The sequence below is a fragment of the Portunus trituberculatus genome, chromosome 50 (assembly GCF_017591435.1).
Source record: "Portunus trituberculatus isolate SZX2019 chromosome 50, ASM1759143v1, whole genome shotgun sequence".
Taxonomy (NCBI): domain Eukaryota; kingdom Metazoa; phylum Arthropoda; class Malacostraca; order Decapoda; family Portunidae; genus Portunus; species Portunus trituberculatus.
Window position 1 is genome coordinate 27,783,624 of NC_059304.1, and position 26,480 is coordinate 27,810,103.

The following is a 26,480-nucleotide window of genomic DNA, read 5'->3' on the forward strand; positions in this document are numbered from 1 at the left end:
GGACGAGGTGAAGAAGGCGCTGCTGGCCGAATTTGCGGTGGATCCCTATGTGGTGTACGAGCAGTTCGTCAATCGGAAGTTGCACAGAGGAGAGGCTCCGGACGTCTACCTGGCCGAGCTGCGGCACCTGGCTTCCTTGTTTGGAGGGATGTCTGACCAGGGCCTCGCCTGTGCATTCGTAGCTGGACTGCCAGAAGATGTTCGCCAGTTGTTGAGGGCTGGCTCACGTATGGAGGCTCTGAACTTGGACCAGATTCTAGCACGGGCAAGGGCGATAGTGAAGGATGAAGCCACTCTTGGATTATCGCAAGCGTGTCTCGGCGCCACACAAAGCTTGGCAGCTCCACCAGCGTCGGCTGCAAATCAACAGTGTTACACGTGTGGTGGCCCTAATCACTTCGCAAGAGACTGCCTAGCTAGCCATCTAGCAGGTAACCGTTTCCGACGGCGGGTGAAGTGCTATCGGTGTGGTGGAATGGGTCATGTTAGTTCGTCGTGCCCAACCGGAAACAAGCTTGGAGAGGTGGCATCAGCGCCAGCCTCCTCTCCCAGCCGCCATTAAATGAGGTGCTGCCAAACGTTATTGTGTACGTGGATGGTGTGAAGTGTCGGGCGTCAGTGGACACCAGCTGCTCGAGAAGCATCGTCCATGTGTCGTGCTGTAAGACCTGGAAGAAACATACCATTAACATGCTTACTGTGAGTGGGGACGAGTGACTCTGTGAGGGCACCAGCAACATGCGGCTGGAACTCAGTGGTGGTGTTTGTGCAGGAGTCAGCGTGTGTGTGACCGAGGTAATGCTACTGGGTTTCAAGGTCATTCTCAGCATGGACAGTGTGAAAGCCCTTGGAGGAGTGACAGTCGATGCACAGAGTGGTGTGCGTTTTAGTAAAGAGGACTCTGTGGTCTGTGCTGCTGCAAATGAGGTATTAAAAATGGATGAACATGACTTCAGTGCTTTTTTCGACCCCGTGACTAAGTGTTGGACAGCAGCCTGGAAGTGGTCTGCAGGTAATGAGCCTGCTGTTCTGCTTAACGAGGTGGAGCAATACTCTGTGCCTCAAGAAGCAGATCAGTTTGAGACGGAGCTTCAGCAGTGGATCGCAGATGGCTGGTTACTGCCGTATGACGAGCCCAGATACGGACCTGCAAAGGGGCTAATTCCTCTCTTGGCCGTTGTCCAGCAGAACAAGAGAAAGGTGCGGCCCGTGTTAGACTTTAGAGAACTCAACATGTATATTGACACCTTCACGGGAGACTCCGACGTGTGCTCAGATAAACTACGTGAGTGGCGCAGACAAGGTGGTAACTTGTCCATAGTTGACCTGACTAAGGCATATCTGCAGATCAGAGTCCATGAGTCCTTGTGGCCATACCAGACGGTGATCTTCAAGGGCCAGAAGTACTGCTTAACACATCTGGGGTTTGATCTGAGCATTGTACCATTAATCATGAAAGCCATTCTGAATTGTGTCTTGCTGCAAGACCCGGTTGTGAAGAAAGGAACATCTGCATACATCGATGACATCCTAGTTAACGAGAACGTTGTGGAGGCCTGCCAGGTAGAGGATCATCTCGGGAGCTATGGCTTAACAAGCAAGCTGCACCAACGACTAGTCAACGTTGCACAACGTTGCACAACGTTGGCGAACATCTTCTGGCAGTCCAGCTACGAATGCACAGGCGAGGCCCTGGTCAGACATCCCTCCAAACAAGGAAGCCAGGTGCCGCAGCTCGGCCAGGTAGACGTCCGGAGCCTCTCCTCTGTGCAACTTCCGATTGACGAACTGCTCGTACACCACATAGGGATCCACCGCAAATTCGGCCAGCAGCGCCTTCTTCACCTCGTCCGTCTTCTTCTTATTTTCGTCTGTCAGCTGTAGGTACACAGCGAAGGCGCCCGTGAGGCGAGAGGAATCACACTGGCCACGTCTTGGACACCTCTCAGCTTGCAAACCAATTCCACCTTCTCCAGCCACTCCACCACGGACTGCGTGCGGCGCCATCAATTCAGGAATGAGCTTCAGATCGAATGTGTTCTCCATGTTGCCTAGATAGCTTGAGGCAACAAGAAAGAACAAAGAACACAGTACGATTATCCGTATATTCCACCAAGAGACCAAGTACAGGAAACCAACTAAAGTAGGGTGGCGAGGCGGCAGCGGGAGATGGGCGGGAGTGAACTGGCTGCAGTGCTAGCCTCTCGCCTCTCAACCCACCGACTCCACGGCCACTCTTCACCTCTGAACCGAAGCCAACCCTGCTTTTCACAACCTCAACCTCCTGCTTCAGCTTCGACTTACACACTAATATCATAATGATCAAAGGACACAATACAATACTTTACACTTAAAAATAATATGCTGCTTCATATATATATATATATATATATATATATATATATATATATATATATATATATATATATATATATATATATATATATATATATATATATATATATATATATATATATATATATATATATATATATATATATATATATATATATATATATATATATATATATATATATATATATATATATATATATATATATATATTTAACCCTCGGCTATCGCGCCCAATTGTGACCGGAATAGCCGCGCCATAGCCGTAAACACGATAGCCGAATTGATCTTGACGTGAAGGCAGTTTTGGCCAATGAGCTCAGATATCCCATGACGCCATGGCTGGGCGCGCGATAGCAGGCATCTGAGGTCGCGATAATGAAATCTTAGCAGCTTTTCATGGGTGCGCGATAGCAATAAAACGCGATAGCCGATGTCGTGATAGCCGAGGTTTGACTCTGTGTGTGTGTGTGTGTGTGTGTGTGTGTGTGTGTGTGTGTGTGTATATATATATATATATATATATATATATATATATATATATATATATATATATATATATATATATATATATATACACACACAGGCAACCCCCGCTTAACGAAGGGGTTACGTTCCTAAAAAAACCTTCGTTAAACTAAATTTTGTTAAGCGAACAAATTATAACAAGTTTGACCCCTGACTTGAACTTCCATTGAGAGTAAACAAAGCGAGAGTACATCATAGCACAGTGAAAGGTTTAATGAAAGTAAAAATTATGAAGTTAAACATTTAAACAGTTTAATTTAAGACTAAATCATTATAATGTATACTAATGTATGTATGTAACTTTATAATGTTGATGATCTTAAATTTATGAAGAAAGGGAGAGTGGAGTGGGAAATATGCTAGCTGGCAACCTGTGGAATGTAAACAAAGGGCGCATCATTCTACCGCATACAAAAGGCTTTCCATTTTATCTATTGCAGAGTCATGAGTTCAGGTACAAAAGGCTTTCCATTTTATCTATTGCAGAGTCATGAGTTCAGGTGGTTCTTTAGCTTGCAAGGAAGATATGATCTCACCAGCCTTCTTAATAGAGTCTGCTGACTTGAAAATGGTAGACAGTAGATGGAGTCAAGCCATGGTGGTGTCTGTGAATAATATCCAGCTTCACTTTGAGATAAGAGACTTACTGGACTTCTTAGCAATGCTAGGCGACATTGCAGGGCGTTTTGGTGGCATGTAGAGCGAGGGAAGATGAGCTGCTGCTGACAATGTTATTGTTTTGAACTAGGGGAGTGAGTGGTGCTGCTTTGTCCACGCGAGGCGCTGGTGTATTCAAAAGCCTGTCGGGTTGCGTAATACGGCGGGCCTTTCAAACTTGGAAAAAATTACCTAGATAAAACTTCGCTATAGCAAGTTTGGTGTTCGTTAAACGAGCAGATGGAAGTAAAAGGAAACCTTCGTTGTAGCGAAATTTCATAGTGCAAACCTTCGTTAAGAGGGGGTTGACTGTATATATATATATATATATATATATATATATATATATATATATATATATATATATATATATATATATATATATATACAGTAAAAGTCCTGATATCCGGAAGTCATGGGGGTTCAGGCATTACGGAGTCTAGGATTTTCCGGATTGTAAGATAGTAAGGCTGAAAGTAAGATTAAAACCTTGAGGGTACTATGTAAACCCCACTAAACTAAAACCAACTTGCTTTATCTCTTTGTAGTACTGTCATAACATCTTACAGGGATTGCTACTACCACCAGTCCACTGTGTACTTTCTCAACACACCACACAAGATTTACGTAGGCTTTTTTTTTTCTTGAAGATTTGCCAGACTATCGGGGGAGTGGCATGGGCCTTTCTAGCCATTATGGCGGCCCATATGTTATGATTGCTCTTTTCCTACTTGTCAATTTGTATTTGTGTAGGTGATTTCACTATTTTACGTAGGCTATTCCACCATCCACATATACTAAGAAGTTTGAGTGATTGTACTGTACTGTATCCCACATTATATGTATACAGTCCACAATATTTATGTCACACTTTACAGAATAATTTTAAGTATAATACAAAACACATTTCATAACATAAAACATTTACTGATGTCTGATAAAGGGAAACAAAAAGAAATGAAGACCTCCAACATCATACGCCAGCCAATCACGCCACCGCATCGAGCGACACCAGCTGGACCACCCACGCAGACAACAGGACTCCGTAACACACACACACACACACACACACACACACACACACACACACACACACACACACACAAGGGGTATACAAATGAATGATGATATAAGATATAAGTGCCTATTGGGAAAGTGACCATGTAATATTAGAAATGGATATAGAAGAGGGAAAGGAAGATAGAGATGATTCATACAAATGAGACCGATTAAATTACAGAAAAGCTGATATTGAGAATCTCAAGAACTATTTTAAAAACGTAAACTGGGAGGAGATGGAAAACTCAGAGACGATGCAAGAGAAGTATAACTTATTTTTGGAAATATACAAAACAGGAGTCAGGGAATATGTCCCAAAATATAGACCTAAAGAAGAAGGAAAGAAAGATTGGTTTAATGCAATGTGTGCTAGGGCAAAGGAGAAAAGAGATGGAGCATGGAAAAGGTGTAGGAGAAATAGAAATCCAGCAAATAAGGAAAACTTCAAAGCAGCGAGAAATGAATATGTTAAGGTGAGGAAGGAAGAGGAAAAGAACTTTGAAAAGGACATTGTCAAAAATGTAAGGAGCAACCAAAATTGTTCTACAGATTCATAAATGGAAAAATTAGGCAAAGAGAAACAATAAAAAGGTTAAAAGGAAAGAACAGGATGGTGGAAGACCCAAAAGGTATGGCAGAACTATTAAATAATAAATTCCAGGAGGTCCTTACTAAGGAATCCAAATTTGAAAGGACACAGGGTAATAGAGAGACAGTCTATATGAAAGAGATTAAAGTAACCAAACTTGAAATAAAAGAGTTAATGAAGGAACTGGATGAAGAGAAGGCAATGGGACCAGATGAAGTCACAGGCAGAATACTGAAAGAATGTAGGGAAGAACTAGCAAATCCTATATACAACATCATAAAATGCTCAATAGAAAATGGAACAGTACCAGTAGAATGGAAAAGAGCTGAGGTGGTTCCCATATATAAGAGCAGAAGGAAGGAAGAACCTTTAAATTACAGACCAGTATCACTAACTAGTGTAATATGCAAGATGTGTGAAAGAATAATAAAGAAACAATGGATCGAGTTCCTTGAAGACAACAAATTAATATCAAATAGCCAATTTGGTTTTAGAAAAGACGGTCGTGTGTAACTAATTTATTGAGTTTCTATTCTAGAATAGTTGATAGAGTACAAGAGAGAGAGGATGGGTTGACTGTATTTATTTGGATTTAAAAAAGGCGTTTGACAAAGTGCCACATGCAAGATTACTATGGAAGTTAGAGGAGAAGGGTGGCTTAAAAGGAAGCACATTGAGATGGATAGAAAATTATTTGAGGGGGAGAGAAATAAGGACGATAGTTAAAGATATGAAGTCCAAGTGGAGAGCAGTAGAAAGCGGAGTGCCACAGGGGTCAGTATTGGCACCAATACTTTTCCTCATTTATATTAACGACATGCCAGAAGGAGTGAACAGCTACATAAATCTGTTTGCAGATGATACGAAACTGTGCAGAGTTATAAAGCAAAAAGAGGATTGTGAAATACTGCAAGAAGACCTAAATAAGATCTGGGAATGGAGTAAAAAGTGGGAAATGGAATTCAATGTGAACAAAAGCCATGTCATGGAAATGGGAAAGATTGAAAGACGACCCGTGGGAATCTATAAGATGGGAGATGGAGTAGAACTGGAGAAAGTAAAATAGGAAAAGGACTTGGGAGTGACGATGGAAGAAAACAATCAACCAGTAAGCCATATTGATAGAATTTTTAGAGAAACATAATTTGCTAAGGAATATTGGAGTAACATTTCACTATATGGACAAAGAAATGATGAAACTGATAAGTACTATAATAAGACCCAGATTGGAATATGCAGGAGTAGTGTGGACCCCTCATAAAAAGAAACACATAAGGAAGTCGGAGAGACTACAAAAAATGGCTACAAGAATGGTTCCAGAATTTGAAGGGATGACATATGAGGAGAGACTAAAGGCTATGGATCTACCAACCCTGGAACAAAGAAGGAAGAGAGGAGATCTGATACAAGTTTATAAATTGATCAACGGAATGGACAAAGTGGATAATGAGAACTGATCTTGAGAAGAATATGACATCCGAAGCACAAGATTGCATTGTAAAAAGCTGAGAAAAGGAAGATGTCTGAGAGATGTTAAAAAATATAGTTTCTCGCAGAGATGTGTTGAGACGTGGAACAGTTTAAATGAAGAAGTAGTGTCTGCAACGAGTGTGCATACTTTTAAAGTAAGATTGGATAAGTGTAGATATGGAGACGGGGCCACACGAACATAAAGCCCAGGCCCTGTAAAACTACAACTAGGTAAATACACACGCACGCATGCACGCACATCACTTACAGAAACATAAAACACCACTTATAATACCTCCAAATATTATTCTCATGAGTTTGTGTTAAACTCAATGTCGGTGATGACATGTTCGGTTGCGGCTATTATTAATTCAGCCTTTCAAATTTTCCAGATTATAAGGATTTCCGGATTATAAGGTTCCGGATTTAAGGACTTTTACTGTATGTATATATATATATATATATATATATATATATATATATATATATATATATATATATATATATATATATATATATATATATATATATATATATATATATATATATATATATATATATATATATATATATATATATATATATATATATATATATATATATATATATATATATATATATATATATATATATATATATATATATATACAATAAGTCCTCGTTATACGGTATATATGCGTTCCTGGAAACCTTACCGTAAATTGAAATTACCATATACTAAACCCATTATAACATGTAATAATAGGGAATGCGTTCCTGCACGTCAAAAGTCACCCCTACAGAAATTAAAATACATGAAAATCGTCATAAAAAAAAAGTAAAGTACTGCGCAAAAGAAATAAACAAAACGTTTCTATTTACCTTTCACTCACCATGTATTCTATCAGATGATGTCCCTCTTGAGGCTAAGGGACAATAGGGATTTCAGCCATTACTCATCTTCCGCTGAGTGTGCAGATGAGGATAAGACATCGTCGTCTGCAGTGCCGAAAGAAGATATGGAAGGGTCAGCTGTAGCAGAGTCGGCACGTTTCACTGATTTGAAGAAAGAGGATATGGAGGAAGGGCAAGCTGTAGCAGAGTTGGAACGTTTCACTGGTTTGAAAAAAGAGGATATGGAGGAAGGGCCAGATGTAAAACCGTCGGCAGCGGATGTGGAAGGGCCAGCCTAAAGCAGGGTCGGCAGGTGTGACAGGGACGGCATGTCTGACTGGCATGAAGAATGATTAGATAGAGGACTGTTTAGTTTTTCTTTTTTGTTTTTTTCATCATAGATTTCTTGATAAATCTTGACACTTTTCTCTACGTTAAGAGCGAATTTGCTACTCCTGGCAGGATTTGGGTCACGTTCCTTCAGGGTTTCCAGAGCTTTTTCAATACCACTGAGACATTCTCTAAGAGTTTTGATGTCCATGCCACGCACAGGTTCTTCTTCCTTGTCTCCCTCTTTTTCTGTCTCCTGTGATGCCTTGTCTTGCTCTATAAGTTCATTTGAGAGAGGTTCAGCATGGCTTTCCAAAAGATCTTGAACATCATCATCATCAACTTCATCGAAGCCAGCCCTACGGCCCAGATTTACGGTGTCATTTCTGATCGCACCTATGTCGTCTTCAGTCAAGCCTGGGAAGTCATGCGCGCATTCTGGCCATACTTTATTCCACGCCAAGTTCATGGTAGACGTCTTCACTTTGTCCCAAGATGACTTGATGTTATCTAAGGTGTGCTTGATGTTATACGACTTCCACCATTCTCTGATAGTGGGCTTGCCAGGCCCATCTGTGCCCTTTATCAGTTACTGCATAGTTTGCCACTAGTGGTAGGCTTTTAATGTTTGCCATAATTATTATGAATATATTTGTGCTTACAATAGACCCCTCAATATTGCATTTATTAATCTAATTAGTAATGCATGTAAGTAATATGTAATGCAGTTAAAAAAAAGGGGGGTAGGGAAGAGATAACAGGCTTCAAGGGTGGTCAAGTTGAAGTCAGTACTGTGAGAGATGGGGAGGTGTGGTGTGGATGACGTCAGCACCCCTGCTCCCCAGCGCTGGGCCCTCTTGGATGATATGAGTGAATACTGTATCTGTGAATTTTTCTTACCGTACATCGAATCGAGGGTAGTAATTTCCAAATACCGTAACTGTGAATTTATCGGATAAAGAACTATCGTATAATGAGGACTTACTGTATATATATAAATATATATATACAGGCAACTCGCTTAAAGTTACGTTCCTAAAAAACACTTCGTTAAGTGAAACTTCGTTAAGCGTTAAGCGAACCAATTATAACAAGTTTAACTTATATTTGAACTTCCATTGAGTAAGCGAAGCGAGAGTGCATCATAGTACAGTAAAATGTTTAATGAAAGTAAAAATTATGAAGTTAAACATTTAGGTAGTTTAATTTAAGTCATTATAATGTACACTAAAGTATTTATTGACGTAACCTTATAATAATGATGATCTTAACTTTATTAAGGGAGGAAGAGTGAAACGGGAAAGACACTAACCGGCAACCTGTGGAATGTAAACAAAGTGCGCATCATTGTACTGCATACAAAACTTATGTACCACATTTCCACAAGGCTTTCCATTTTATCCATTGTAGAGTCACGAGTTCAGGTGGTTCTTTTAGCTTGCAAGGAAGATACGGTCTCACCAGCCTTCTTAATAGAGTCTGCTGACTTGAAAATAGAGACCGTATAATATGGAGTCAAGATACTGGCCAGCACTGCTATAGTTTTCTGGCCTCTCTCGTGTCTGTGAATAATATCTAGCTTCACTTGGAGAGTAAGAGACTTTCTGGTCTTCTTACGAACACTAGGCCAATTGCAGGGCATTTTGGTTGTAAGTTGAGCTAGGGAAGACAAGCTGCTGCTGACGCTGTTATGTTTTGACGGGAGTGAGTGTTGCGCGTGTTGTCCACGAGAGGCTTGATCTTGATCTTGATCTCTATTCTATAGGTGTCACAGGATTTTTCCTGAGGCAGGCCTTAGTACCAGCAGCTCCTGATGTATTCAAAAGCCTGTCAGCTTGCATGATATGGTGAGGCTTTCAAATTTGGAAAAAAATTACCTGGATAAAACTTCGTTAAAGCGAGTTTGGTGTTCTTTAAACGAGCAGATGGTAGTAAAATGAAACCTTCGTTGTAGCAAAATCTGTTGTGAACCTTGTTAAACGGGGTTGCCTGTATACGGGGTTATATATATATATATATATATATATATATATATATATATATATATATATATATATATATACACAGCAACCCCCGGTTAATGAAGGTTCACACAACAAAATTTTGCTACAAAGGAGGTTTCATTTTACTACCATCTGCTCGTTTAACGAACACCAAACTCGCTTTAACGAAGTTTTATCCAGGTAATTTTTTCCAAGTTTGAAAGCCCCGCCATATCACGCAAGCCGACAAGCTTTTGAATACACCAGGAGCCGCAAATACTAAGGCCTGCCTTAGGAGAAATCCTGGGACACCTGTAGAATCAAGATCAAGATCAAGATCAAGTCAATCGTGGACAACACACGCACCACTCCCATAACAGCGTGCAGCAGGTCGTCTTCACTCGCTCAACTTACCACCAAAACGCCCTGCAATGTGGCCTAGCGTTCCTAAGAAGACCAGGAAGTCTCTTACTCTCGAAGTGAAGCTGGATATTATTCACAGACATGAGAGAGGCGAGAAAACAATAGCATTGCTGGCCACCATCTTGACTCCATATACTGTCTCTACTATTTTCAAGTCAGCAGACTCTATTAAGAAGGCTGGTGAGACTGTATCTTCCTTGCAAGCTAAAAGAACCACCTGAACTCATGACTCTACAATGGATAAAATGGAATGCCTTGTGGAAATGTGGTACAGAAGTTTTGTATGCGGTACAATGATGCGCACTTTGTTTACATTCTACAGGTTGCCAGTTAGTGTCTTTCCCGTTTCACTCTCTCTCCCTATAAATTTAAGATCATCAACATTATAAAGATACGTACATACATACATTAGTTTACATTATACTGACTTAAATTAAATTTAACTGCCTAGATGTTAAACTTCATAATTTTTACTTTCATTAAACCTTTCACTGTATTATGATGCACTCTCGCTTTGCTTACTCTCAATGGAAGTTCAAGTCAGGGTTTAAACTTGTTATAATCGGTTCGCTTAACGAAGTTTTGCTTAATTAAGTGTTTTTTAGGAATATAACCCCTTCGTTAAGCGGGGTTTGCCTGTATATATTTATATATATATATATATATATATATATATATATATATATATATATATATATATATATATATATATATATATATACATATACAGCAATACTCCGCTTATCGAACGTTCACCTGACGCAGGGATTCCAAACCGGTTGGTCGCAGGGTCACGAAGCCTTGGCAGGGGTGTCGTGTAGCCTTGCCAGAAGTAGCTTGGGATAATATTAATTTTATCTCATCATTTACATTTTTATATGTTCTTACATTCTTTTTTTTTTTTTTCGGTGCAAAATAAAAGGTGTGTTACATTAGTTCAGAACTAATGTCATTAAGTGATATTATAGGTGTATGTATGAGTGAATGTGCTGTGCTGCTGATAGTAACCCCTAAGCAGGGGGTCACAGAGGTTTCAAACTTTTAGGTAAGGGGTCGCGAGTGCCGACAGGTTGGGAACCACTGGTCTAATGAATTTCCGGTTTAACGTACTATATAAAGTTAGACCAAAAAGTCTGCATAACGTACAACCACATCCGTTTTAGCGAATTTTCTGGGTTTGAATTTGCCGGGTGAGGGACCGAATGCGGCAGCTTCGCTGTGATTGTCTGGCTCCCCGCACGTCTTTAGCGCTCCTGGAGTTGGATCCAAGATTCTTTAACAACCTCAGAGCAACATCCTGCCACGAAATGGCTTCCATGAACGCTTGGAGGGACGGTGACGAGGTTGCTCTGAGATTGCTGGGAACAAACCTTGCCCCCAGGAAAGAATTGTTTTGTAATGCATAAAGTGAAATCTTACATGGAATACCAAAAAATAAAGCAGAGATGATGAGATCGGCCACAGACGGCGGAGACTCTGGGAACTTGGCCGCTTCTTCTTCTTCTTGTGACCTTTTTAGCTTGGCGTGTTCTTTCACCATGATATTAAATTTGTTCCCACTCCTCTATTGCCTCCTATAATGGATATCATATCTTAGTATTCATATACGCTCATGCTGTGAGGATTTTCACATATCCGCCAGGGCCTTGGCTGCTATAATCCAGATACGCGGGCAATTACTGTGTGTGTGTGTATATATATATATATATATATATATATATATATATATATATATATATATATATATATATATATATATATACAGTAAGGTCTCGGTTTACATCAGAGTTATGTTCCTGAAACATGACGTAACTTGATTTTGTACGTAACTCGAGTTTCTGTACATTTCAAAGCATATTATTGAGTTTTCAACCAATCATTGTTTATGGTCATTCAGGTAAGTTAAAGGTTATATTGTTATATTATTTACAACTATGTAGGAATATGAAACACAAGCTTGTTTTTGTTGTTGATTAGGGCCACGAACACGAAGGACTGCAGGTTGCCGAGAGGGCTGGACGCCTCAGACTGCCAGGAGGGTGGGAAGGTCGAATGTTGTGACGACCAGGGCGGACAGCTGGGAGCGTAGTGCAGTGTGGTGGGAGTAGAAGCGTGGGCAGCGGAGCAGGAAATGCAATAGGAAAGGGCAATAGGGATCAGCAGACAGGCGCAGACAGTGCAAGTGAGCTGTGAGTGTTGTGTGGCCGAGGCGAAGGCTCTGTAGTTGTTATTGTTGTGATGGGTGCGCGAGCCCTCAAGGTCGTCAACCTCCCCGTTGTCATGGTAACGGACTTCCCATTTTCTTCTTCACTCCCTCACAAACAGCTGCTGCCTCCCTTCTCATGTCGTTTAATTATGTCCTCTTTTTCTTGTAGCGTAATGGTTTTCCTTTTCCTAGCATCACTGCTGTCACTAAGGAGTTTTCTCTTTGGTGCCATTGAGCAAGATACTAAGAACTTGAGTCAGTAAACGCAGAAGTAGGATTACACTTGCCAGGGGCGACGGTGTGGTGGAACTGAGGCAATAACAATAAATCCCGCGCTTTACGATTTATAAATTTTCAATTTTTTTAATCTTAAATTGCCTTACAGTGGACTGACGTAACTACGAGTTTGACGTAACTCGAGACCGACGTAACTTGGGACTTTACTGTGTGTATGTATATATATATATATATATATATATATATATATATATATATATATATATATATATATATATTTTTTTATATATATATATATATATTTTTATATATATATATATATATATATATATATATATATATATATATATATATATATATATATATATATATATATATATATATATATATATATATATATATATATATATATATATATATATATATATATATATAGTGGACCGTCAGACTTGGAACTTTATTCATTCCAAAAGGCTGTTCCATGTCCAAATTGTTCTAAGTCTTAAACCGTTTCTCCCACAAGAAACATTGTAAATCATTTTGATCTCTTCCAAGACCCTAGATTTTCACCTGAGAAAGTAAGAATTGAACTAAGTAAAATCAATACAGGTATCCCTTGGTTAACGATAGGGTTACGTTTCCCAAAAACAGATCGCTAACCGAAACGATCGCTAACTGAGGGATTTGAAATTATCAACTACATACATGTATTTCGCGATGCGTAAATAAACGACACTTTCTATGTTGTTAGTTGTTATTTACACCTTTAGAATTGGTAGTACTTACCTTGAGGAGTGGATGTGATATGCGTAGTGTGTTGTTTTGTGCCCCGAGGGACACAGGGCCTTGGAGGATTAAATCTCATCATGCCCACACCGACCCAAACTCGGTCAGCTGCTTCAAACCCTTCAAATTCTTGAGAGAATACGTTTTCCAGTGGGGGTGGGTCATCCAGGCTCTCCTCATCGTCACTCAAGGTTACGGTGGATGTGAAGGATAGATTGGATGTGGGTGGAGTTGTTTTGGAGGTGGATGGAGTTGTTTTGGAAGTGGGTGGAGTTTTTTTCGAGGTAGCAGGACGAACTTTGAAGTACGACGAGATGACTCCTATGGAAGTAGATGGGATTGCTTTTGAGGTGGATGGGGTAGCTTGGGAGGTGGATGGAGTTGCTTGATCGGTAGATGGGGTTGCTTGGGATGTGGATGGGGTTGCTTGGGCGGTGAGTGGTTTGAAGAAAGATGAGATGACTGTCTGTTTTGCCATCCTTTTCTTTGCCTCAAATAGTTCTTTATACACTTTCATGTCATTTTCTATAGCATTAGTCACGCCATTACTTCGGTTTGGGTTGGGGTCATTCTCCTGGAGAAGATGTATGGCCTGGTTAATATGATTAAAAATCTCCTCGAAAATCTTGACGGAGAGGGTTCTTTCAGGCTCCTTGTCCTCCTCCATTTCCTCCAAAGTATTTTGTTTCTCCAACTCCATGAGGTCGTCGTTGGAGAGAGGCTCAGAATGACTGTCCAGCAGTTCTTGTACGTCATTCTCGTCCACCTCATTGAAGCCTGCCTTATGGGAGATATGAACGATGTCTTTCCTTACTGCTGTAACATCGACAGGGACTTCCTGTTTACGTTCCACGCACTCAGGCCACAAATTACGCCAACATCCATTCATTGCCGACTTGGACACCTCCTTCCATGACTCGTCGATGTTGTCGATCCCTTTTAATGTTATAATCCTTCCAAAATTGTTTCATGGTCGGCTTGTCAGGGGTGTCAATGCAGGCCAACAGCTGTTTCATGGTGCGCCGCTGGTAATAGGCCTTGAAAGTAGCGATGACTCCTTGGTCCATCGGCTGGATGAGGGCAGTTGTGTTTGGGGGCATAAACATGACCTCAATATTATCTGCCCAGTCATTCATGCTCTCTGGGTGGCTGGGGCGTTGTCACACAGCAAGAGAAATCTGTTAGCAATGTTGTTTTGGGCAGCATATTCTTTTAGGAATTTGGAGAGGTATCCTGTCACGTAACTTTGCATGATAACAGTCGTCATCCACCCTTTTGTTTGCCTTCCATACTACGGGCAAATATTCCTTAATATAGCCAGACAGAGCTCTTGGGTTTTGGGAATGGTAAATAAGGCATGGTTTAAGCTTAAGATCACCAGCGGCATTCCCCCCCACCAATAATGTTAACCTGTCTTTAGATGCCTTGAATCCTGGTGCCGACTTCTCCTCCTTTGCTATAAACGTTCTCGATGACATCTTCTTCCAATACAGGCCTGTCTCGTCAAAGTTTAGAACCTGCTTGGCTGAATAACCTCCTTCCTCGATGCGCTCTTTAAGCAAAGGCTTGAAGGCGTTTGCAGCGGGTTGATCCGAACTCGCTGCCTCCCCACTAACCTTGAGGTTGTGTAGACTCCCACGATGTTTGAAACGTTCAAACCACCCCTTACTGGCCTTGAAGGACACTGTCTCGCCTATGTTGAATTCTGGTTTCAGGTCCTCCCACAGGCTCAGTGCCTTAGTAGTAACGAGTTGGGTAGAAAGAGGCATGCGGCGGTGTGTGTGGTCTTCAATCCATAGCCTCAGCAAACGTTCCAATTTTTCCATAATCGGTTCCCTGTTACGAGTTGTTGTGTGTTTGTGCAGGTTTGTGACTTGGTTGGCCTGCTGCTTCACTTGTACTTTTTCTGGAGAACTGTTGATACAGTTGATTGAGATAAACCAAGGGCACGAGCAATAGAGTTTACCCCTTCACCACCCTCATGACGAGTCACAATGTTCAACTTAATATCAAGGCCAATGCTCTTTCTCGATTTTTAGCCTTATCTCCCGGTGGAGAACAATCGTTGGGTCGCTTGGAAGCCATCACTAAGTTCACTTGATCACAAATAAGCACAAAAAGAAGTTTAGAGCGAGCGTGATAGAGTTGTTGTTGCACAATCAAAACAGCGGGAAAGACTGTGGTGTGTTTACTGCACGGGCCGCGGGTGGATGGAGGCGCTGCGATCGCGATTGCGATCGCGATTGCGATTGGTCAATCCGATCGTTAACCGAATTTTGGCGATCGTTAACCAAAAAATAGGGATTAATTTGGAGGGATCGTATGAGCGAAATATCGTTAAGTAGTCGATCGTTAACCGAGGGACACCTGTATTATTAAAGTTTTGGTGGTGAGCTTCATGGCACACGTAGATGATGGTGTAGGATGATAAGGGAGGCTTGTCATTATGTATGTACTGATGTAGATGGTTATTTCTGGCTGATCTTTGCATTTGAGGCTGTTCCAGGTAGGGATAAATGGCTAACACACATTACTTCAGAAGGTTTAAGATCTAAATTAGAAACACTATGTGGGCAACACACTGCATTAATATAGACAGATACAGAATAGCAACAGTGGAGTGTATGAGAGTTTAGCGGCATAAAACACAACCAACAACTCATAGAAACGCTGATGTACCTGAGTGGCCGAGATGAGCAGGAAAACAAAACAGAGACTGCACGCATAAGGAATATACATAAATGAACACAATATAGTGCCATGGTAATGATGATGATGATGATGATAATAATAATAACAATAATAATAACAGAGGTTGGCGCGTTGCTGGATATCAGGTAATCCGGTACTGCTCCTCCGGACCTCAAAACGCAGATAGTCCGTACCTGTACTTCCACGCCTAAATTTTTTTCCATTGGTCCGGTACCGCACCTCCGCACCTCCAGGGTACTGTACCCAAAACTATTAAAGTGCGCCCGAAAAATCTAGTCTGCAGCTCAAAAAATGAAACAAAATACAAGTCAATAATACATCAGAGCTCCATTTATATGAATATATATGTATGTATGTATGTATGTATGTATATATATATATATATATATATATATATATATATATATATATATATATATATATATATATATATATATATATATATATATATATATATATATATATATATATATATATATATATATATATATATATATATATATATATATATATATATATATATATATATATATATATATATATATATATATATATATATATATATATATATATATATATATATATATATATATATATATATATATATATATATATATATATATATATATATATATATATATATATATATATATATATATATATATATATATATATATATATATATATATATATATATATATATATATATATATATATATATATATATATATATATATATATATATATATATATATATATATATATATATATATATATATATATATATATATATATATATATATATATATATATATATATATATATATATATATATATATATATGTGGGGTGTCCTTTGCATTTTCTTACTTCCAAGAGACGATCTGGGAGAGAGGCTGCAAGGTTCTGCAGAGTTGCCGCAGGTACTGCAGTCAATGCCCGATGAATTGCCTCTTAATCTCTGCTAGGTAGACATGTTTTCTTCTCTTAAATTGTGATTAAGTATAGCCCAGAGGTTCTCGTTAAGTGATATATCAGGGCTATTTGGTGGCCAGTCAGGTATCACCTCAACCTCGTTCTCTCTCAGCCATTCCTTTATAACGTGTGCGGTGTGGCAAGGAGCTCTATCCTGCTGGAACACCTCTGCGCCAGTGACGGCAAAGCAAGTAGCCAACTTATCCTTTAACCCTTATGTTCCAGTGATTAAACTATTTTCCAATATCCCATTACGGGTAAAAATGGTAAACCAAGAAATTGCCAGAAGACTGTTTGAATACAAATAATTATTTTTTCTTTGTTATTCTGAATACAATGATGTACTTTCTAGCTCGATGTGACCTCTGAAAGTTTAGTTATTGCCTTATCAAGGATTCCTCCTCCGCCTGCTGTGTGATCCGTCAAGCAGAAACAGCTCGGTGAGTGATGACACCGCGCAAACACGCACACACACACTCTCTCTCCCTCTCTCATCTTGGAAGATAAATTGTACTCCAATGAGAGAGAGAGAGAGAGAGAGAGAGAGAGAGAGAGAGAGAGAGAGAGAGAGAGAGGGAGAGAGAGTATTCTTTCACCCCTTTACATATCAAGTTTCAAGCAAATAACATGTAGGTATCATCTCTCTCTCTCTCTCTCTCTCTCTCTCTCTCACACACACACACACACACACACACACTTGATCATCTTCCCAGAACTCGAGAGGCACACCTGCGTCTCCATGAGCCACTCTGGGTTCTTAATTCGATGTTTGGAGTCTGTTCTCTATCACCACTATCTCTGTCTTCTCTCTGTTCTGAGAAAACAGGTGGATCCTCTGAATCATTTTCCGAGTCTTCACTAATGCTGTCTTCGCTTTCTTCAGTTTCTTCCTCATAATCATTGTCACTGTAGTCAGGCTCAGAAGCACTGCAAAATAAAAATTATCTGTCTTGTTCCATAGTGAGTTATGAACTGAGATGTGCCTTCGATCTTATCAGGGTGCTTTCGATACGGCAGGTCGCTGGGTTGCCAAGTGTCGCCCTCGGAATGGGAGAATAGCTTCGTTACCCCTAAATATACAGAGCTATAGTCTGACCAGCCTTAATTTACGGCCGTGGGGGGGCGAGCGTCTCTGTACAGTGTTGCCACGTTTTCACTACTGTTGTTCTGTTACTCTCTCTCTCTCTCTGCTTACCTTTGATTATTTAGTAAGTCATTTATAATTGTTTTATATATATATATATATATATATATATATATATATATATATATATATATATAAAATTTTTAATGCTAAAATTTATTTCTTCACTTACCTGTTTTTCATACAAAATATAGCAGTTCCACTGCTCCACATACCTTTTCGACGAGAAACCGCTCGCTTTAGCGCTACGCCTGGCAGCGCGGCGCTCATTGCTGCCGCCAGCACACTGCGTGGACAACCAGTCAGTTATTTCTCAAGGGAGAGAACCTGACTGGGGGAGGAAGGGAGGGCAGTGAAGTTTTGTATGAAAAACAGGTAAGTGAAGAAATTAATTTTAGCATTAAAAATTAGATTTCTGTCACAGACACCTGTTTTTCATACAAAATATAGCAGACTCCAACACTGAAGGAGGCGGAGTCAGAAGAAAGTGCCAGGCGTGAGGGTGAAAACAAACTGTCCATATGTAGACACTAACCTCTTGGCTGAGGCCGGGCAGCATAGGGGTGCCAGCGGGCTCGGCTAAGGGTTTGGGAGGTCCTCCTAACCCGTGTGTCTAAAGGAAGCAGGCCTTAGGGGTCAGGGGATGAGTGTTCTAGGAGCGTGCTCAATACCCTGACGCAGAGGAGAGAACCCCGTCTACTGACCCAATCAACTAAGACGAGCAGTGTAAGGGAGCACTGGAGTATTCACCTGAGGGAGCCGAAGCGTTACCCCAGAGCAAAGAGGACCTTGTGGTAGTTGTCAGCCCACAATTTGACCGGCTGCAACAACTGGACCCAGGAAAAAAACGTCGCCTTCCTTCCGCACTATATCGCGGAGATAATGGTCGGCAAAGACCGAGTGAGTCCTCCAGCGTGCTGCCTTCAGGATGGTCGGAACCGAGCAGTTTTCCCAGAGGAGCATGGAGGCAGCAATGCCACGGATGTCATGGGCACGGGCATTGACCTCGAGGCAGACAGAGTCAGAAATAGCCTCATGGGCAGACTTGATGGTATCCCTGAGGAAGTATGAGATGGCCGCTTTCGACATAGGTCGAGAAGGGCGTTTAACTGCAACAAACAGATTCCTGGGCCTTGTCTCTGAAGCAGTCCGTTGTAAGTAGTAGCAGAGAGCCCGAACAGGGCACAAAAAGCGCTCCTCATCCATGGAACCGAGAATGGAAGTAAGGTTCTTAATACGGAATTCCCAGGGCGTGCTGTGAACTCCCGTATCCGTCTTAGCAATGAACTCAGGGGAGATAGCAGACCATAAGATCCTGTCCTTGCCAGCTAGTCCGGGAGGAGAGGGCCTAGATCTCCCCTACCCTCTGCGCTGTAGCTAATGCCAGGAGAAAAAGAGTCTTCCTGGTCAGGTCCCTGGAGGTCGAGAGCCGAAAGGGCTCAAAGGGGGCCTTAAACAGGTAGCGAAAAACTACATCCAGGTTCCAGGAAGGACTAAGATTCCTAGTAGGTCTGCAGGGTTGAGAAGAGCACGCCTTGACAATAGCACTCAACACCCGGTCATTGTTGAGGTCCACGCCCCTGATTGCAAAGACTCCATTCAGCATGGCCTTATAACCCTTAATGGCAGAGGTAGAAAGATTGCAATCCTGGCGCAGGTGAACGAGAAAATCTGCAACCTTTTGGACCGTGGGATTGGAGACAGTGTGGCCGTGATCTTTGCACCACTTCCTGTACACCTTCCACTTGTGCTGATAGTTGGAAGCAGAGGAAGGCCTCTTGTCGTGAGATAAGAACTGGGCCACCTTAGAGGAGAAACCCCTGTGCCTCAGAAAGCGCTGGATAGTCTCCACCCTGTTGGCTGAAGCCCAGGGAGACCGGTGTGGAACTTGTGGATGTGTGGCTGTCTCAATAGATCTTTGTGAAGAGGGAGGCGGCGAGGAGGCTCCACCGACGCCGCCAGCAGATCTGGAAACCATTCCTTCTGAGGCCAGTAAGGGGCTATGAGGATGAGACGCGTGTTCCGGGAAGCCCGGAGCTTGTTAAGAACTCTCCTGATGAGGGGAAAGGGTGGAAAGGCGTACAAATCCTGGTTGTCCCAATTGTAGAGGAAGGCGTCTGTGGCGATGGCGCCGGATCCTGAAAGGGGGACACAAAGTTCGGAATCCGGTAATTGAGACGAGTGGCGAACAGGTTGACTGTTGGGTAGCCCCAGACTCGCCACAGCAGGTGACAAACATCCATATGTAAGGTCCACTCTGTGGACAGGGATTGGTGTCGGCAGATGAGGCAGTCGGCCACCACATTGACTGAGCCCCTCACAAACTAAGGCAGGATCGACACTGCATGCGCTTCTGCCCAGTCGAGGACCTGGCGTGCCTCGAGGTTGAGAAGGATAGAGTGAGTACCCCCCTTCCTGTGCAAGTAAGTGAGGACCGTGGTGTTGTCCGAGAAGACAGCGACAACTGAGCCCCTCAACACCTCCGTGAAATGCTGGAGGCCGAGGCGGATCGCACGGAGTTCTAAAACGTTCACGTGGAGCGTCTGTTCCTGGATGTTCCACAGGCCACTCACAGAAGCCTGGAGGAGCGACGAACCCCAGCTGACTGTAGAGGCATCCGTGTAGAGAAGGTGGTCCGGAATGGCAACCTGAAGAGGCTAATCCTACCCCAAGTTCTCGTCCTCCAGCCACCATTCCAGGTCCTGACGTGAAGCACTGTCCCACCTGACCGGATGGTCGTCTAGCATCGACCACCTGTCCCATTGCTGGTTCAGTTGGATCTGCAGGAGACATGTCCGCCTCCTGGATCCCGGCACTAGATGTATGAGGGAAGACATGTGCCCCAGAAGTCTCAACCAGTGCTCCGCTGGGGGACGGGCAACTGAGGAAGGAGCGGAGTAAATCCTGGAGGCCTCGATCCTCCCTGGGTCGGGAAAACCCTCAAAAGAGGGGAGCGAATCACCATCCCGAGGAAGGTCTTCTCCTGTGCAGGGGTCAGGGATGACTTCTCCCAATTAACTCGGATGCCCAGGTCCGAGCAGAGCCTGAGCAGACAAGCTGTGGCGTGTCGAACTTCTACCGCTGAAGAGGCCAGTACCAACCAGTCGTCGAGGTAGCGAAGGATGCAGAAGCCCCGACGATGGAACTCTGCCGAGACAGAAGCCATCAGACGAGTGAAAACCTGCGGAGCAGTGGAGAGACCGAAGCAGAGAACTCGAAACTGAAAGTGGTAGCCCTTCCACAGAAAGTGCAGGAACTGACGGCTGTGGGGATGAATGGGCACCTGAAGATATGCGTCCTGAAGGTCCAGTGACACCATCCAGTCGTCCTGTCGGATGGCCGACATTACCATCCGGACAGTCTCCATCTTGAATTTGGTGGTGACGACTTACGTGTTGAGGAGGAAGAGGTTGATGATGGGGCGGAACCCGCCTGTGGCCTTTGGAACGACAAACACATGGCTGTAGAAACCTGGGGAGGGAGGCGCTTCCTCTATAGCCCCTTTTGTCCAGAGACGCTGGAGCTCCATCTCGAGGGCGAGACCCTTGGGTGACCCTGGGGCATAACCCCTGCGATCCTCGAAGAGAGTGGTCAGGGGTGGAGGGGAAGAGAAGGGGATCTGGTAGCCTTCCCGCAGAACGCTGAGGACCCATTCCTCTGCCCCGATCTTGAGCCAACCTACCCAGCAAAGGGCCAGACAGCCCCCCACCACCCCATGGTGAGAAAGACTGTCATTTCCGAAAGGGCTTACCCCTCCGTCCTCCTGACTGCCCACTAGGGCGGGCAGAGAGCGGTCCGGAAGATCCACCCCGAGGATTCCCAAGATGAGGGCAAACTTGTGCTCGCCGATGGGGGCTGGGTCTCATCCTCCTCCATCCCAACGGGGATGTGGAGGGACGGGGCAGATCCTGAAGACAAGGAGGCCGGGCCCTGCCACCCCGAACAAGAAGGCCGGGGGGAACCATGGAGTACCTGTCTATCAGTGCTATCCATGAGGAGAAGGTCACTACCCCAGAGACGGGCAGTCCGGGGGGTGTCTCCAGGAGTGGAGACGCCAGCCTCAGAGGGGAAGCGCACACCTCGAGGGGAGGGGAGGGGAGGTCCTGGCGCCTCTCTGGTGTAAGACAGTGGGTTTGGTAGGACGTAGGGGGGTCGGCTGACTCTGAGCCCCTAGCGGCTGAAAGGACATAGGTGGCAGCCCGTGGAAAGGGTGTGGGCAAGCCACCTGGTAGGCGAAGGAGCAGAGCATCACCCTTGCCTGGGCCCTCACCCTGGGCCTTGGGGGAGGGGCCAGGAGCAGTGCACTGGTCCACCCTCTCCCTGTCCCCCCCCCACCGACCGGGCCTGGGAAGAAGCCAGGGCACCGGTCACCACTGAGGTGGGGCGGGACTTCTTGATCCTTCTAGCGTCATCCTTAGGAGGATGAGAACGCTTGGAAGCCACCTCAAGCCCCGGACGGCCCCTGGCCCCTGACTTGATGTGACTGCACACACCTTTTGCGCCAGGACTCTGGGGGGGCAGGACACTGAACTTCATCAGGTCTCTGTCCGAGGACGAGGGGAGAGCTGAAAGAGGTGGTTCAGTAGCCAGGGAAGACACAGGGTTATGTAACTCTCCCAACCGTGAAGACACCAGGCTGTCAACAGAAGCAAGGAATTGCTCCTGCCAGGATTCCAAAAACAGGGAAAGATCTATAGAGACTGGAGGCTTAGACCCCTGCTGAGAAGCTGAATCATCAGCAGTGAGCTCATCCTGAGAAATTACACTGCCTGCCTGAAGGGCAACACCTCCAACATAAATAGGAGAGAAGACCTGAGAGCTAGAATCCCCAGACATATGGCTCGTGTCACTGCTGATACCAGACCAGGTATGAGAGCCCTTAGACTTACCCTTTAAGTTAGCTTTAGCCTCCCGCTTGCGCCTCAACCCGCATTGATACTTGCAGGCGGTAAGAATCTTATCCTTGCTCCAGCCAGAACACTCATCACACTTCTTGCCTAGGCTGCAGAACTCCCTGCACTTGATACAGACCGAATGAGGATCGTGGAGGACACTACCCAAGACCCTGGAACAGTCAGGCCTAGAGCAAATCCGCCTTGTGGGCTGTGGCAAAAGACGTAAACACTGCAGAAGGACCGGCAGGGGTTTCCATATGGCTGGGCAAAACACCCTCCAGGACGGGAACAGACCGCCCATAGAAACAGGAGGAAAAAGAAGGCGAAAAAAAGGCGAGGAAGAAAGGAAGCAGCGGCGGAAACGCATGTCTACTCGCTCTACGTGCAGAGAAATAACTGGCTGGTTGTCCACGCAGTGTGCTGGTGGCAGCAATGAGCGCCGCGCTGCCAGGTGTAGCGCTAAAGCAGGCGGTTTCTCGGCGTAAAGGTATGTGGAGCAGTGGAACTGCTATATTTTGTATGAAAAACAGGTGTCTGTGACAAATATATATATATATATATATATATATATATATATATATATATATATATATATATATATATATGAATGGCATGAGGTCAGTTACGTCGCTACCACAATGTGTCAAGGCCACCAGCTGGGTGTGGAAGAGTTGCCGCTCGCAAGTGAATAATGCTTTTTTTTCACTTAGGTATTGGCATATATATACCTACTATTTTGTAAAAATAGAAACTACACATTAGCTTGGCTTACAAATTATGAATTCGAATGTGCCTCACCCTTGAAATTACTGTAAAAGCCAGTTAATGTGAGCATTTTATCTTATAATTATAGCAACTTCTCATACTACAAGGTGAGGCTATTCAGCCTGGCCAAGCTGGGTTCATCAGTATTGCCGCCACTCACAAGACTTGTACTATTTTTTTTTTTTACTTTGGATAATAGATTATTTCTTTTTTCCATGCTCATTATCTTATATCTGTAAGGCTGATATTACTACACACCCTAAACATACGCTAAGTACCATTATAAGTTACTACAGTTGATATCAGCAACACTGTTGAATATGTATGCCATGTTTGTATGGTACTATATAGTTTTTTTTATGCATATGATGGTTACTGTTGATTCAGCCATCTATATACACAAGTCGAAATTTTATACATCTGAATTGATGGTATTTGCGATGCCTTGTACACCAATAACTTCCATTTCACATCACATTCTGGGGAAACGTGGCAGAACTGTAGAGCTACCCTCGCCCCACCACAGCTGTAAATTAAGCCCGGTCAGACTATAGTGGCAACACTACGGGTGGAAAAAGAAGCCAGATACTTCCACTCGCCATCTGACTTGAGAAACCGCGGGTGGAGCTCAAACATGAGGCGCGAAAATTCTTGATTACGGGAACGATCGCTGTCGCTACAGACGCACTGATGCAATCATTCATATAAGATCGCCGGAACATAAGGGTTAAAAGGCATAAATATACATCCTTAGTGACTGATTCACCCTTGGAAAAAAGATGCAGGTCAGACACACCTCTGTATAAAAATGCACCCTACATCAAAACAGAAGGAGGATGCTTGAGAGCCTTCATGGTATGTTTGGGGTCACAGGGGTCAGACCCCGGGCGCCACCACATCCTCAAGCCTTTTGTGTAACTCACATGAAAACACAGATTCATCAGTCCACAAAACTTTAATCCAGTCATCAACAGTCCATGACGCATACTTCCATGCAAATTCAAGCCTTTTCTTTCGCTGTGCCTCTGTCAACAACGGTTTGTTTCATCTTCAGTTTTTTTCGGACGGCTATCTGAATGGTCCACACACTCATTCCTTGCAGAACGCTAGCATTATTTTCTTTAATTTTTCTTGCTGTATTATGTTTTTTTTTCTCTAACTCATGTCTTATTAACTGTCAAAGTTTTTTTACAGAAATCTTTGGAGGACTTCCTCCACCAAAATTATGGCGCAGAAGCTCACGTTCATCATTAGCCTTGAATTTTGCAACAAGGCGCCGCACTGTATGTGCACTCACACCAGTTTCTACACTTGTTTCATGGCTATTTAGCCCAAATTTGTAGCATTGAATCACACTTGTTACCTCATCTCGCTTCGTGTATCTCTTTGACATATCAAATATTTGTGCTTGATGATGTTTGTCAAGCTGCACAAGCTTGCACAGATGGGTTGGGAGGAAGGGTGATACTGCCCTTTATCTCCAACAAAGACGTGATCAAGACTGAGTGTTGATTTAAATGTCCTTCAAAATTTGAGTTGACAGATAGTATTTCTTTTTTATGCCGTGGATGTTTTGCAGTGGTTGGAGGAGTTCCTTACACTGCAAGGGAAATTGTGTTTGTTGTTTTCCTGCGGTCACGTCAATTGTCGCTGACTTTACATATTAAGAATATACTGGGTGATGGCAGCACTACCATTAGCATAGTCAGTTAGTCCTATGTGGATTCTGTTTCACATCTGTTATACCTTGTCACTACAGTACTTAAGAAATATTTTTGTTAGATACCAGATCAGTGTACTTGTATGAAATATCACCTAGCCAACTTACCAGGTTAAATGACTCTGGTGAAATGGAAAACTGGTCAAATGTCCTTGCCCCAGCAAGGTGACAACACAGAATGAAAGCAAAGCAGGAACTGATGTTTACCTCCTGACAACAGTGTTACCCTCACCTGGATTTGGCTGATTTAGATTGTTCCACGTCTAAAAATTTGTTTCATCAGTGAGAGTATAAAATTTTTGAAATTTTTGTTGTCAGAATTGTTCCGAGTCTACGTCCGAGGGTCCACTGTATATATGTATGCATATATATATATATATATATATATATATATATATATATATATATATATATATATATATATATATATATATAAATTTATTTATTTATTAAAATCTATATTAATAATATACCACAAAGTTTCTCCAACCTACTGATTTTTTTAGGTAAATTTTACTGAGAATTCATCAATCTCATCTGTCAACACTATTTAGTAGCCATATGCTCCATAGCTCAGTAGTGTTTGTCAATCTGCAGTTTTACCCACCGATGGAATCTATACTGTGGCTTATGTTTTTTTCTGTAAAGGAATGTAGTGAAATGGTATATGTCCTTTCTGTCGCAAATGTATATTCTTCGAGTTATAACTGCTTATTAAACCAGCACATGCCTACCTATCATTTCCAATGATCTTTGGGGATCTGTTGGAAATCAGGGT

At 42.7% G+C, this 26,480-nt stretch overlaps 1 protein-coding gene across 4 annotated transcripts in view; it reads right to left on the reverse strand.

Annotated features, from left to right (window-relative positions):
• The window catches only part of LOC123500120 (UBX domain-containing protein 7-like), a 118,155-nt gene that overhangs the window by 80,462 nt on the left and 11,213 nt on the right, over nucleotides 1–26,480 (reverse strand). Inside the window, exon 2 of one of the 4 annotated variants that reach the window (XM_045248786.1) lies at nucleotides 18,538–18,608. The exons of the other annotated variants lie outside the window; for them this stretch is intronic. Coding sequence (XP_045104721.1) covers nucleotides 18,538–18,592 — 55 coding nt within the window. The 5' untranslated portion in view covers nucleotides 18,593–18,608. The remainder of the gene's footprint in view (nucleotides 1–18,537; nucleotides 18,609–26,480) is intronic. 4 annotated transcript variants of the gene reach the window in all.